The sequence below is a fragment of the Tiliqua scincoides genome, chromosome 4, assembly GCF_035046505.1.
Source record: "Tiliqua scincoides isolate rTilSci1 chromosome 4, rTilSci1.hap2, whole genome shotgun sequence".
In the NCBI taxonomy this organism is placed as follows: Eukaryota; Metazoa; Chordata; class Lepidosauria; order Squamata; family Scincidae; genus Tiliqua; species Tiliqua scincoides.
The window spans coordinates 126776456-126790608 of record NC_089824.1 but is presented as its reverse complement, the minus strand read 5'-3'; the positions used below and the strand labels follow the sequence as shown (position 1 = coordinate 126790608).

General features: G+C 41.7%; 1 protein-coding gene across 4 annotated transcripts in view; it reads right to left on the bottom strand.

Moving 5' to 3' along the window:
- Positions 1-14153, bottom strand: part of CAMSAP2 (calmodulin regulated spectrin associated protein family member 2) — a 106451-nt gene that overhangs the window by 24530 nt on the left and 67768 nt on the right. For all 4 annotated transcript variants that reach the window (XM_066624802.1, XM_066624799.1, XM_066624800.1 and 1 more), the window contains 2 exons: positions 12998-13139; positions 8774-8913 (listed from right to left, as the gene is read on the bottom strand). In XM_066624802.1, coding sequence (XP_066480899.1) covers positions 8774-8913; positions 12998-13139 — 282 coding nt within the window. The remainder of the gene's footprint in view (positions 1-8773; positions 8914-12997; positions 13140-14153) is intronic.

Genomic DNA, 14153 nt, shown 5'->3' with positions numbered 1-14153 from the left:
AAGTGAAGCATGCATTAGACCTGATGCATCTCAATTCCAGCTGACTGACTTCTGAGAAAAGTAGGTTTAGATGGGAGCTCTTTCAACATTAATATTTTGCAAGTAGTTGGTGCATAGCAGAGAAGGAAACCAGACTATTCCATAAGGCCCAGATGAACACCCATGTTCTTTTGGCCAGCTGTGAGTTTACCAGAGAACTCCTAGAATAGTCTAAAGTAGGCCATGTGTCAGAAAGAATTGGAAAATGATCCACTTTCTTCCTCTTTCTCGATTCCCTTTGAAAGCAATTAACTTACAGTGGCTAAACATGACCTAGTTCACAATGCATAAAGGAAAACTGCAAGGAAATCAGCAAATCAGATTAAATTCCAGGTTTGGTCCATTCTCAAGCAGGTATGCACAATTTGCAACCTACCAATCAAAATGCAGCCAATAGCCATATACTGATAGCTTGCCAGGTAACCAATAACCTCCATTTTCGCAGTCGCAAATGTGCAAGTAAAAAGATTTATCAACCCCTTGATAGACTACAAGCTACAAATAACTGCTTATAAGCCTGTGTCCCCCCTAGTGCTCTCAATTACTATTTAAATGTCCTGAGCATCAGAGGCATCTGCCAAACCAGAAGCAAAAAAGGAATTCTACAATAAAATGATACACCATTAAATTTTTTTTTTTTTGCTAGTGCTCACATTTTTCTCAAAATCTCCTCCTAGAAAAGACTATACTCAGATACTACCTGCAATTTTCAGATGGAGGGGGGCCTTTCTGCTAAGTTTTGAGTCAGCAGGGCTTTGCTGTATGTATTGATTGCTTGCTCCCTCTAATATTTATCTTTTCCCATCATCCAACCCTGATGAACAACCAATAGTATTACAGACAATTTAAAGGTTTCCAAAGGTAGTTTTGACTATATGTACCTTTAATTCAGTGATGCTGAATATTTTGGGCTTGGTGTGTCAAAAATTTGGAAAATGCCTAACTTGACTCTGCTGGTGTCTCTCTCTCTCTCTCTCTCTCTCTCACACACACACACACACACACACAAGAGAGAGAAACAATTCTTTACATATTCATTTATTTTAAAAAATACAGCCTAATCTTGTGTGGTGCTATGTATTATATAAAGAAATGTCAAATAATTACAAACGTGAAATACTTGTAAAACAAATTCAGTTGTTGTTGGGCGTTGGTGAACACGGGTGTGTAAAAACATTGTGGCATATCATTCTTAACATGCGTGTCATAGGTTCACCATCACTGACCTAACCACTGTGTAAGATGTGACTCCACTGCATTCATAGTCTTCTAGCCTTGCAAAAAAAGTCATCCCTCAGCCTCAATGTGCATTAAATAATGTATTATAATAAGCTATTCATTTTGATTACCATTGAGAAAGGCAACAAAAACGACATATGGGCAAATGTAGCTTATAATCAATGCACCAAAATTACCTAGGTCTGTGATATTTATTGCATCAAAGAGAACAGTTGAAGGCAGAATCAGATGTTCTGCAGTCCACACATGCTGCAGATGTGATATAAAGCAGTTCTTTGCTAAGAAGTGGTACATTCCTTAGAACAGCAGTGATGGAAAGCAAAGCAGGAACAGTTACAGTGTATCAAAGGAATCTAGGTGAGTGGGACAAGGAAGAGAGCTGAACCAATATTGTGTTAAACTACAAAAGCAGGCCATGTTGTCATATGCCTACCAAAATGTGTTCTCACAAACTCAATAAATTTGAGTGTGCTTTTAAAAGCAAACAAACAAAAAATTATCATTTCCTTTAGACCAGCCAAGGTCTTTAGGTCACCAAACTCATGACTGCTGTGCAGCGAAAAAACCATCCCCATTCGGAGCAGTGCTTACCGTTCCACTGTGCTGCTCATAATCTCCCTTCCCGATCTGGACAAAGTGATGCTCTGGACAATTGCATTTGTTGCTCATCGTCCCAGCAGCTTTGCAGCAGGATTTCTGGGCAGATGTGACTGACCAGAGCATCACTTTCTACAGAATGGTAAGTGTTGCTTATGAAGGGGAGGGCTTTCTCTGAACTCCAGATCAGGCCTGTGGGTCGTAGTTTGGAGAGCCATGTTTTAGACTTACAAGCCAAAATATTTTTCCACTAGTCTTGACTACAGACTGGAGAAGTCCATGCAGTTCCTTGCCCCTCAGGAAATTCTTCACATCTGGTCTGCCTACCTGAGAGAGAGGAGCTACCCAATTGGAGGACTGAACTTGACATGGAGATTCCAATGGAGAACTCGTAAAAGAATTGACTGTGAACTCCTTAAAAAGCAGTTCAATGTCACATGTGCTCAGCACAGCTCAGAGTACCAGTTAAGTGCTTCATTGCCAAAATTTTGGAAGCAAACTTGACAATCCTTCCAGTGCATTATGTTAAAATAAGTATCTGTGTGATGGAAAGCTTGTGAAACCACAACCACAATACACTCCTAATAAAGTGTTCCAACTATCCATAAATCTGCCTCAGAAAAGATACTCAGGAAGTGAGCTTCCAACTCTGTGTGTCCAAATATGTTTGACAAGATCTATTCATATTTACATCCTAATATGCAGTAACAAAAGTTGAGGAAGATCTATCATCACAGCATACTGTTCAAATTAAAACTAATCTGTTCTTCCATTTTCTTACTCACATTCATTGCAGTGTGCTGGTATGACAGAACATGTTAATTTGGACAGACAGCTGAAAAGGTATTTCTCACTGGCTACAATAACTTTTATTAATTTATTAAGATACATCATGAAAAACAATTGAAAACAGTGTCAAAGTTCCAGGAGATTGGGAGTTCTTGAACTAAATGGATTTAGCCAACAATTAAGTTCTCTTATAAGTGAAAATATATTTGAAACTTTTTTTATTTGCAGTTACTAAAAGTGATAGTAAATAACACGCAAAATTCACTCTAAAAGTAAATACAACCAAGTCATAAGAACATAAGAACATAAGAACAGCCCCACTGGATCAGGCCATAGGCCCATCTAGTCCAGCTTCCTGTATCTCACAGCGGCCCACCAAATGCCCCAGGGAGCACACCAGATGACAAGAGACCTCGTCCTGGTGCCCTCCCTTGCATCTGGCATTCTGACATAACCCATTCCTAAAATCAGGAGGTTGCGCATACACATCATGGCTTGTACCCCATAATGGATTTTTCCTCCAGAAACTTGTCCAATCCCCTTTTAAAGGTGTCTAGGCTAGACGCCAGCACCACATCCTGTGGCAAGGAGTTCCACAGACCAACCACACGCTGAGTAAAGAAATATTTTCTTTTGTCTGTCCTAACCCGCCCAACACTCAATTTTAGTGGATGTCCCCTGGTTCTGGTATTATGTGAGAGTGTAAAGAGCATCTCCCTATCCACTCTGTCCATCCCCTGTATAAGTTTGTATGTCTCAATCATGTCCCCCCTCAGGCGTCTTTTTTCTAGGCTGAAGAGGCCCAAATGCTGTAGCCTTTCCTCATAAGGAAGGTGCCCCAGCCCCGTAATCATCTTAGTCGCTCTCTTTTGCACCTTTTCCATTTCCACTATGTCTTTTTTGAGATGTGGCGACCAGAACTGGACACAATACTCCAGGTGTGGCCTTACCATCGATTTGTACAACGGCATTATAATACTAGCCGTTTTGTTCTCAAGACCCTTCCTAATGATCCCAAGCATAGAATTGGCCTTCTTCACTGCCGCAGCACATTGGGTCGACACTTTCATCGACCTGTCCACCACTACCCCAAGATCTCTCTCCTGATCTGTCACAGACAGCTCAGAACCCATCAGCCTATATCTAAAGTTTTGATTTTTTGCCCCAATGTGCATGACTTTACACTTACTGACATTGAAGTGCATCTGCCATTTTGCTGCCCATTCTGCCAGTCTGGAGAGATCCTTCTGGAGCTCCTCACAATCACTTCTGGTCTTTACCACACGGAAAAGTTTGGTGTCGTCTGCAAACTTAGCCACTTCACTGCTCAACCCTGTCTCCAGGTCATTTATGAAGAGGTTGAAAAGCACCGGTCCCAGGACAGATCCTTGGGGCACACCGCTTCTCACCTCTCTCCATTGTGAAAATTGCCCATTGACACCCACTCTCTGCTTCCTGGCCTCCAACCAGTTCTCAATCCACGAGAGGACCTGTCCTCTAATTCCCTGACTGTGGAGTTTTTTCAGTCCTCACTTAAAGGTTGCCAATATATTCTTGGAAAGTATAATTTCAAGTGAAACAACTTATAATGAAACAAATTTTACCATAGCTGGACTCAGTAACACTCACTCATGTGGTGGGCTTGCCCAATGCTTTCCTATTACAATGCAAAGCATTGTTGCACCCCAGAATGCCTAACAACTGTGCACTTTACCTTTGGCTACGGCCCCCTTTTATTTTCATGAAAATGGGCACTATTGCACAGGTCTGACACAGACGGACTGCTAGATTCCTGCAAACCACTGTTTGCAAACCAGGACCCAGCCTCGGGAACACACACTCCCTCCTGCTTCTCTGGAATGAATTCCTTCCCCCTTTCCCTTGCTGGCCTCTACTATGGTTCAGTGTTATATCTGCACTAATACCAACAAGTAGTTAACACTAACCATTGCTCCCCTCTTTGGGTGCAATCCTAACCCCTTATGTCAGTGCTTTCCAGCACTAACATAAGGGCAATGAAGCTCTGAGGTAAGGGAACAAACATTCCCTTACTTTGAGGAGGCCTCCGTGAGTAACACCCAACTGCAGGATGCAGCACAGGTCCCATTGGCACCGATATGCCAATGCTGGAAAGCACTGACATAAGAGGTTAGGATTGCACCCTTAAGCAGTAGCAAACTTGGATAATCTCACCCTGCCTGTCTGGGAGGGGCTTTGATACAGTCAGTTCTCATTATCTGTGAGGTTAGGTTCCTGGAAACCCTTGCAAATTTGCAGATAATATTGCAGGTTTGCAATATTTGCAATTTGCAGAGAATTTGCAGGTTTGTTAGGTACAAGGGGTGCCACAGGGTGGGAAGGGGTACCCTCCCTGCCATCAGAATAAGTCAGCAGAGACCCTCAGGAAGCCAGCAGAGCATAGCAGGAAGTGACAAAATATATCTGAATTAGACACCTTCCAGAGGCTGCAGGGACCTTCAGAATGGCACCCTCAACCAGTGCAGACCCCTTTAAAATGACTGGCAGAAGCTTATGCCAGCTATTTTAAAGGGGTCCACACTGGTCACAGGCACCATTCTGAAGCAGGTAATGAGAACAGAGGCACAGATAATGAGAGAAGGAGACAATTCTGTCACTCGGAGATAAGCAAATTCACAGATAGTGAATTTGCACTTAAAGAGAACTGACTGTATCAAGTCTGAGCCACCCTGGAACCACTGGAGAAGTGGAAATTGTGGTAACAGCATTAAGATTATAACTTGCTGTCCATTTCAGTGTTCTTAGAAAAGGATGGAAATCTTTATAGACTCAAGGAAAAAGCATTCAAATATAGAAGAAACCAAAATATTCATGCTAAAACCACATATTGTTAGAAAAATTCAGCTTTTGCTAGCACATAATTTAGGTGGTTTTTCACTCTAGACTGAATATTCTTTGCAGGCTGGAGTACAAAGAGTTTAGATTTCCACATATACTTCCAGATAATTTCCCTATAACCTTCCTATTGGAAACTAGAAAGTTACACAGATATTTTAAAATAAATGTTTAAAAAAATTAGGCAGATATATTTCATATTAAGAGGCCAATATAACATCAGGAGGAAATGATAACTTATACAGCCGATGTGTGCATTTTATATGTTATAATTTATAATTTAAGCACTATGTTATAATCCAAGCACAAGTTAAAATTTAAGCACTATGCTGTAACAGATGCAACTTCCTTTTCCAAAGAATTATATAAGAGGTAAGCCCTAAGAGCAGCTAAAAATAGCATTGTTGAAGCAAGTATAAGGAGGAAAATGACTCGTCATCCTTCATGCATTTTGCTCACAGAGACACTTGATTCAGGTATAGCAGCAAACTGTGGTTTGGAGTTAAGTGAACAAGCCATCAGGATCCTTGAGGTCATGAGCTCCCTTTTGACTTTCCTTCTCCTTCACACACAGTGACTAACCCAATGGTTCCCAAAATGTGGGTGGGTCAGGACCCAATTTTGATGGGTTGAGAAAATGACAAGGCAGATTAGGCTATGTGTATCAAGGGTTAAATAACCTGCTACTGGGGTGGGGCAGAGCACTGCAGCCCAATCAACATTATAGCCACAGAGGCTTGAGCAGCTGGTAAAATGAAACTTTATTTTTAGGTGGGTCCCAATACTAAAAAGTTTGGGAACCACTGGACTAACCAAGTCCTACCATAGTTTGAGCCAAACACTAGTTTAACATTTTGCCAGACTGGCAAGCTATAGTTAGTAGCTGCCATACAAACAAAGTACCAGAAACAAGATCAAACTAATTTTTCTATTCAGAATTGCCTCTCAAAGCTGCTGTCAGCCCTATAGATGAAAAAAAAAAGCAGAACAGCAGCAGCTTCAAGGTTGGAAGGGCATTAAGCACCCCCATCCCCCAATACCTCTGCTCCAATCAAAATTGGAGCCGTTCTGTGTAAGAAGAATTACAAGTGATACCACTGTAATAACAATTACATCAGAAGACCAGGTAATGCATCTTCCATGTATCATGTTTATTTGACCCTCAGAAAACAGCATAGCAGTATATATCAGAAAAATGTTACAATAAAATCCCAAAATTCAGTCAGAACTAGTTCCGACTACAAGCTTGGTAGATCTTCAGAGATTCTAGTTCAGTGATTTTCAACCCTTCTCATCTCATGGCACACTGACAAGGCACTAAAATTGTCCAGGCACACTATCAGGTTTTTGACAATTGACATGGCACACTATGCTGCCAGCAGGGGGCTGATATCACCCACTGGCCCCATGCATAAATGACCTTCCCCCAAATTTCTGTGGCACACCTGTGGACCACACGCAGCATACCAATGTGGTACAGTGGTTGAAAATGGCTGCTTGAGCCTAATAAAAATTAGAAGTACTCAGCATCATTGGCAACCTTCAGTCTCGAAAGACTATGGTATCGCGCTCTGAAAGGTGGTTCTGGAACAGCATCTAGTGTGACTGAAAAGGCCAATCTGGGAGTGACAATCCCTTCCACACTGGGAGCAAGTGCAGTCTGTCCCTGGTCTGTCTCCCTGGCTATGGGCCTTCCTTCTTTGCCTCTTTGCTTCAGACTGTTGGCAAAGTGTCTCTTCAAACTGGGAAAGGCCATGCTGCACAGCCTGCCTCCAAGCGGGCCGCTCAGAGGCCAGGGTTTCCCACTTGTTGAGGTCCATTCCTAAGGCCTTCAGATCCCTCTTGCAGATGTCCTTGTATCGCAGCTGTGGTCTACCTGTAGGGCGCTTTCCTTGCACGAGTTCTCCATAGAGGAGATCCTTTGGGATCCGCCCATCATCCATTCTCACGACATGACCGAGCCAACGCAGGCGTCTCTGTTTCAGCAGTGCATACATGCTAGGGATTCCAGCACGTTCCAGGACTGTGTTGTTAGGAACTTTGTCCTGCCAGGTGATGCAGAGAATGCGTCGGAGGCAGCGCATGTGGAAAGCGTTCAGTTTCCTCTCCTGTTGTGAGCGAAGAGTCCATGACTCGCTGCAGTACAGAAGTGTACTCAGGACGCAAGCTCTGTAGACCTGGATCTTGGTATGTTCCGTCAGCTTCTTGTTGGACCAGACTCTCTTTGTGAGTCTGGAAAACATGGTAGCTGCTTTACCGAAGCGTTTGTTTAGCTCAGTATCGAGAGAAAGAGTGTCGGAGATAGTTGAGCCAAGGTACACAAAGTCATGGACAACCTCCAGTTCATGCACAGAGATTGTAATGCAGGGAGGTGAGTCCACATCCTGAACCATGACCTGTGTTTTCTTTAGGCTGATCGTCAGTCCAAAATCTTGGCAGGCCTTGCTAAAACGATCCATGAGCTGCTGGAGATCTTTGGCAGAGTGGGTAGTGACAGCTGCATCGTCGGCAAAGAGGAAGTCACGCAGACATTTCAGCTGGACTTTGGACTTGAAAATAAATAGTAATTTCTGGTTCTGACTAGTTAGAACTAGGATGTCTGAAGATGGTTTAAGACAGTGGTTCGCAAACTTTTTAGCACCGATTCTAAGCACACCAACTTGACAAAAAAGGCCAGGAAAAAATGGCACAAATCAAAGGGACTTGCTTCAAAGGAAACAGGGAGAAGATCAGGCTACAAGTTTGCAAGTAGCAAGGCAAAGATTTTTCATTTGCATTTTCTTAAAATCAGTTCAATAATTAAATTATTCATTAAAATTTGCAGCATGATTCAATCGTAACAAGTAAACTCTTTGGGAATCCAAAAGTGAAATACGCATCCAGCATTTATTCAGAAAGCTAGTGTGCCTCAGCTGTTAAAAGCATGAGAACTAGAACTCCAATCAAGAAAATAAAGCTAATGCAGGCACAATACTCATTTACAAAGGCAAGATCATTATTTTAAAAATTGCACCTAAATCTGAAACTTCCAAGAGTTCTGGTAGGAAGCATAAGCAAAAACGTCAAGACACTATAAGCCATTTGGAATATCTATAACCGCATCTATAGTAATTATCTACAGTATCAACAATAATTATCTATAACCCCATCTACAAAAGGCATGATCACACATATACGAGTACATGGCTTACTGTGAAGAATCACTCAAACTCATGGTAGCATTTTCTTTTTTTACCTTTACTGAAGAAGCAGCATAGAGCATATCCTCAAGTGTAAAATGGCAGCATTGGTTCAAGTACTCCTGACAAAAGTCCTGTATCAGTTGTAGATTATACAAGCTGTCAGCCAGTGACATGGTCTCCTTCAAACAGATATCTACAATATGAAGAAAAAGAATTTTTTATGAATTTAACAAATCTGACCCAACTCTCACGCGTGATTCTAGAGTAATTTTTAAGAGCCTTGAGGAAGGGTAGAAAGTGGAGAGATTGGAGATATAGCAATTTATGTATTTTCCCATTCATAAATAATTGGTATACCATCTAGCCTCCAACATTTAGCATATAGTACTCCAGTAATTTCACTCATATATGCAATGTAGTCATTTCACAGTGTTATTGTTGTTGTCGTGTTGTTAAATTGAGTTGTTAAATCGTGTCCGACTCTTTTGTGACCCCATGGACCACAGTATGCCAGGCCCCCGTCTGCCACTAACTTCCGGAATTTGTCCAAATTCACGTTCATGGCCTCTGTGACACTATCTAACCATCTCATCCTCTGCCATCCTCTTCTCCTTTTGCCTTCAATTTTTCCCAGCATCAGGGTCTTTTCTAAAGAATCCTCCCTTCTCATGAGACGACCAAAATATTTAAGCTTCAGCATCTGTCCTTCCAATGAACAGTGAGGGTTGATTTCCTGATTGACTGATTTGATCTCCTCGTAGTCCAGAGGACTCTCAAAAGTCTTCTCCAACACCATAATTCAAAAGCATCAAAAGCTCAGCCCTCCTCATGGTCCATCTCTCACAGCCATATGTTGCTACTGGGAAAACCATAGCTTTGACTATAAGGACTTTGTCCACAAGGTGATGTCTCGGCTTTTAATTAAATTGTCTAGGCTTACCATAGCTTTCCTACCAAGAAGCAAGCCTTTTAACTTTGTGGCTGCAGTCTCCATCTGCAGTGATCTTGAAGCCCAAGAGGATAAACTATGTCACAACTTTCATTTCTTCCCCTTCTATTTGCCATGGGTTGATGGGACCAGATGCCATGATCTTAGTTTTTTTATGTTCAGTTTCAAGCCACATTTTGCACTTTCCTCCTTCACCCTCATCAAGAGGTTCTCTAGATCCTCCTCATTTTCTGCCATCAGAGTGGTATCATCCACATATCTGCATTTCACAGTGAGGCACTGGGAAATGCTTTAACATAAATTTAATAAAAACAAGACAGCGTCTGAAGTAAAATAAAACCTACTATCTTATTAGATCAGAGTGTTTGATCTATAGAACATGACTACCAATATCAATTTCTTTTTTGCATTTCCAGTAAGTTGGACTGTGATAGTTATTTTGTGCAATATAAACTATTTGGTACAATTTTGACATTATTTTGTAATATTTCCCTCTAAGGAAAGTTACCGACTTTCCATATACATTATCAAATTTCAAAATTAAAATTTTGATCATCTTGTATCCATTGGAATACAGTACCTTTTAACTGATTCCACTCCAAAACAAAACCGAACTGTATTTTGTAAGCTTTTAAAGATTTTTTTAAATTATAGGTTTTGTCCTCGCTAGCACTTGCAGAAATTACCATGAAAGCACTTGTGAAAGCTACTTTAGCACAATTGCTAAGAACCTGAGCAGGACTGGGATATAATTTCCTGGTACCTGAAGTGGTACACCAGATGCCCCCCCTTACCTGATGGCGCTCTAACTCAATACCCTTCAACCTTTTCCCATTCTTGTTAAGTTGCTATTATCCCACAACCACTGGCGTCGCTAGGGGATGCGGGGCGCACCAGGTGATGTGCTGGGGGGTGATGCGCCCTGGGGGGAGGATGTGTTAACATCACAGCATTAGGAGCTAGCCCATCATGCCATACACCGTTGGATGTGGAATGTCCAGTGGAGTGCAATACAAAAAACAGAATTGAAATAGCTCCTTTCGTTCAAAAGTTATGGCCAAAAAACCAGAAAGAAAAAATGCATGGAGCCCTATGGAAAGTGAACCGTATCGTGCATTTACTCACGAGTAGGCGTACTTGCTATGGTTCATCAGAAAGGGCAGGCTGAGAGGAATCCAACAACACCAGAATGGTCCCGATCCAATGAATGCAGCCCCCAAAACACAAAAGGGAGAAGGAGGTTCCTGCCTCCCTCCCAGCTGAGTCTATTGAACCGGAAACAGTCACATGGCCGCATTTACTCGTGAGTAGGTGTAGTTGCCATAGTCCGTCGGAAAGGGCAGGCTGAGCGGACTCCAAGGACATCAGAATGGTCCTGATCCAATGAATGCAGCCCCCAAAAATACCTGAGAAGGACATCCCTCCCTCCCAGCTGCAGTCTATTGAGCCCTATGGAAAGCGAAGCAGCCTCACTGTTGCGTTTACTCACGAGTAGGCAGACGAGCCTTGGCTGGTGGTCAGGCCAGGCAAAGGGGAATGTGAGGACACCAGAATGGTCCCGATGGAACTGGAGCGCAACAAATGTTCCAGAAGGCAGCCTCGCCTCCCCCCCCCCCACTAAAAAGGACAAAAAAAGAGGCTTGAACTGGTAAGGGGAAAGTTTTCTATTTTGCACTTGCAAAGCCAGGTGGGTCTTTATCTTGATAAGCATGAAACAGAAGAACTTTAAACTGGGCCATGGGGAGGGCTGAAAACCTCACTGATTCTTTTGGGGGAGGCGTATTGCAGGCAGGCTACAGAGTAAGCTCCATTGACCACTATGGGACTTACTTCAGAGTAGACATGTACAGGATTGGGCTCACTGGCTGCAATTCTACCCACACTTTCCTGAGAGTAAGCCCCATTGACCACAATAGGACTTACTTCAGAGCAGATTCACTTGGTGGAACAAGACTGGCTCCCCCTTATTTAATTATTTCTTTTATTTTAATTTAATTATTTATAATTATTTATTTTAATTTGCTTGATGATGTCACCTCTGGCCATGACATCACTTCCAATGGGTCCTGGACAGATTGTCATTCTAAAAAGTGGGTCCCAGTGCTAAAAGTTTGAGAACTGCTGCAATAAGTTGTTACTAAGTTGACACAGAGGTGTGTGTGTGCGTGTGCGTGTGCGCGCACGTGCGTGCGTGTGTGCGTGCGCGTGTGTCTACAAGTTTTCAAAATCACTAAAATCAGAGTTTGGAGGAATAAGACCATCATGTTATACAACAATCAATGCGTAATTTCATGCAGAATGCAGATCCTGCAGAATGCAATGAAACAAACCATATTGAAATATCTGTGTTCTAACAAAAGGTACAGCTGAAAAACCAGTGGGGGCAGGGCAATGGTACATCACCATGCCCACCACCTGGGGCGTTGCCCCACTGCATGGGGTTACAGCAGGCGTCCCGCACCGTGTGACATGAATCCTAGTGATGCCACTGCCCACAACAGAGGCTTCCCGTCCCCAAGGTTGAAGAACACTGGGATAAAACATAGTAAGGTTTGGGGTTTTGCTGAATAGCTTCTTCTATCTTTTTTTTTTTATAATGTGAAATTATAGACTGAAAATACAGGTTTTTCTGTTATCGCAAGGATCAGCTTTTGGAAAGCTAATCAATAATCATCATTTAAATTTATTTATTTTTTTAAAAACAACTTGTTAGCCACTTTTCCAATGCTCAAGGTAGCATATAACAAATAAAAACAACTCAATAGTAAACCATAATGGGTATTTGTCTTACCCTAGACATACTGTTTATTTCATTATTTTTGCATAACACTGGATATTTTTATTAAACCAAGGAAAGAAGTTTCACAAAACACTCAGGTGTAGCAATGAAGATAACACTATGAGTCATGGTAAAAAGGTGATCCCCCTGCATTTCTCCAGCAGTCAGAAACATTTCACATGTTCTCAGATTTTTTCCCCCCTGTAACCAAGAGAACTGAAACTTGTTTTTCCAATATTAGAACTCCATCTTCTGCATTAACCCATTTTATGATTCACAGAACTGTTTACATGTAAACTGTGCTTCTGTGCTCCTGGTCTTCTCACATTCAATTATGAACAATTTCTTTATGAAATTGCCTGTTAACGTTTTTGGTTCATGCCTCCTGACATTTAAGATTAAGCAGGATAAGCAACTCTTAATAGTCGCTAATTTGGCTATTATTTCAGACAGCAATCTAAATCATTCAATGCACACAAAGGATACTAAATGTTATACTTTTCTCTCATTAGCAGAGGTATTGTCATTAACCACAGTTATCAGTCTCACCCTCTAATCTGACTATATCCGGGCAGTAAAAATGGATCAGGGCAGCTAAAGCACAGCCATCTGTACCATCCTTCAACAGATTTTCCACCAATGGAATGCAGGGCAGCTGCTTAAGCAGGGTTTGCTCCTTCCTGTAACGAGCCTGCCACATAAAGATAGAAAACAAAATTAACACAGACACATGCCCAGAAATATATGTGAAAACAGATTTGTACTGCAGATTCTTTAATCTGTAGCTACATAGACAACTGTTCCCCAAAGCAGACATAATTATCATACTTTATACAGATTTAGCATTGGTAAGTAAAATATTGTTCTATTTAGAGGGAAAAACAGCACCTATAATTCAGAGATATGTCCCTTTTTAATCAGTCACATGCATAAGGTATATCAACCTAAGAACATAAGAACATGGGACCAACATTCACATCATATTTAGAAGACAAACTGAAGACCAATACATTCAATATAACTAATCAAAAGGTGAATGCAAAAAAGAAGACCGTTCAACTGATTTGTTTCAGCAAGGTTTTATAGAAGGGAAGAGCAATAGTAACTCTACCTGGAAAAACTGGAGTACTAAAAAATATTTTTTACATGTTCAGAAGTAGGAAGCTAAGCAGGGTCAGGCCTGGTTAGTACTTGGATGGGAGACCGCCTGGGAATACTGGGTGCTGTAGGCTTATACCATAGTCTTTCGAGACTGAAGGTTGCCAACCAGAAGTAGGAAAATATTCATGCACTCCGTATTGCTGCTTCACTAAAGTCCTGTGAAGATATCACTTGGAGGGGATGGGGGGGGGCAGTGAGAGCATGTTGGAGAGCCCGACTCCCATGCTGATGTGCTCATTTTGACCTGCTGCCAAAGCCCTGCCTCCCATATGTATAGTGCTTGTCTGAAGCAACAAATGCTCTACCAGGGAGAAGCTGGGCATTGAGTGACATCTGCACAAGGCTTAAAAATAATAATAAAAGTTGACCAATAATGTTCTTCCATAAAAAGGATATAGGGTAAGAGAAGAATATTTCACAAGAACTCAATTTTCTTGGGGGGAAAATAGCAGATAAATTCAGGTACCCAAACTTTGGGACAGGTCTCATATTCTGTGTTTCACAAATGCCATTTAGATGCACCAAATATGTCCTGCTCTGGTAA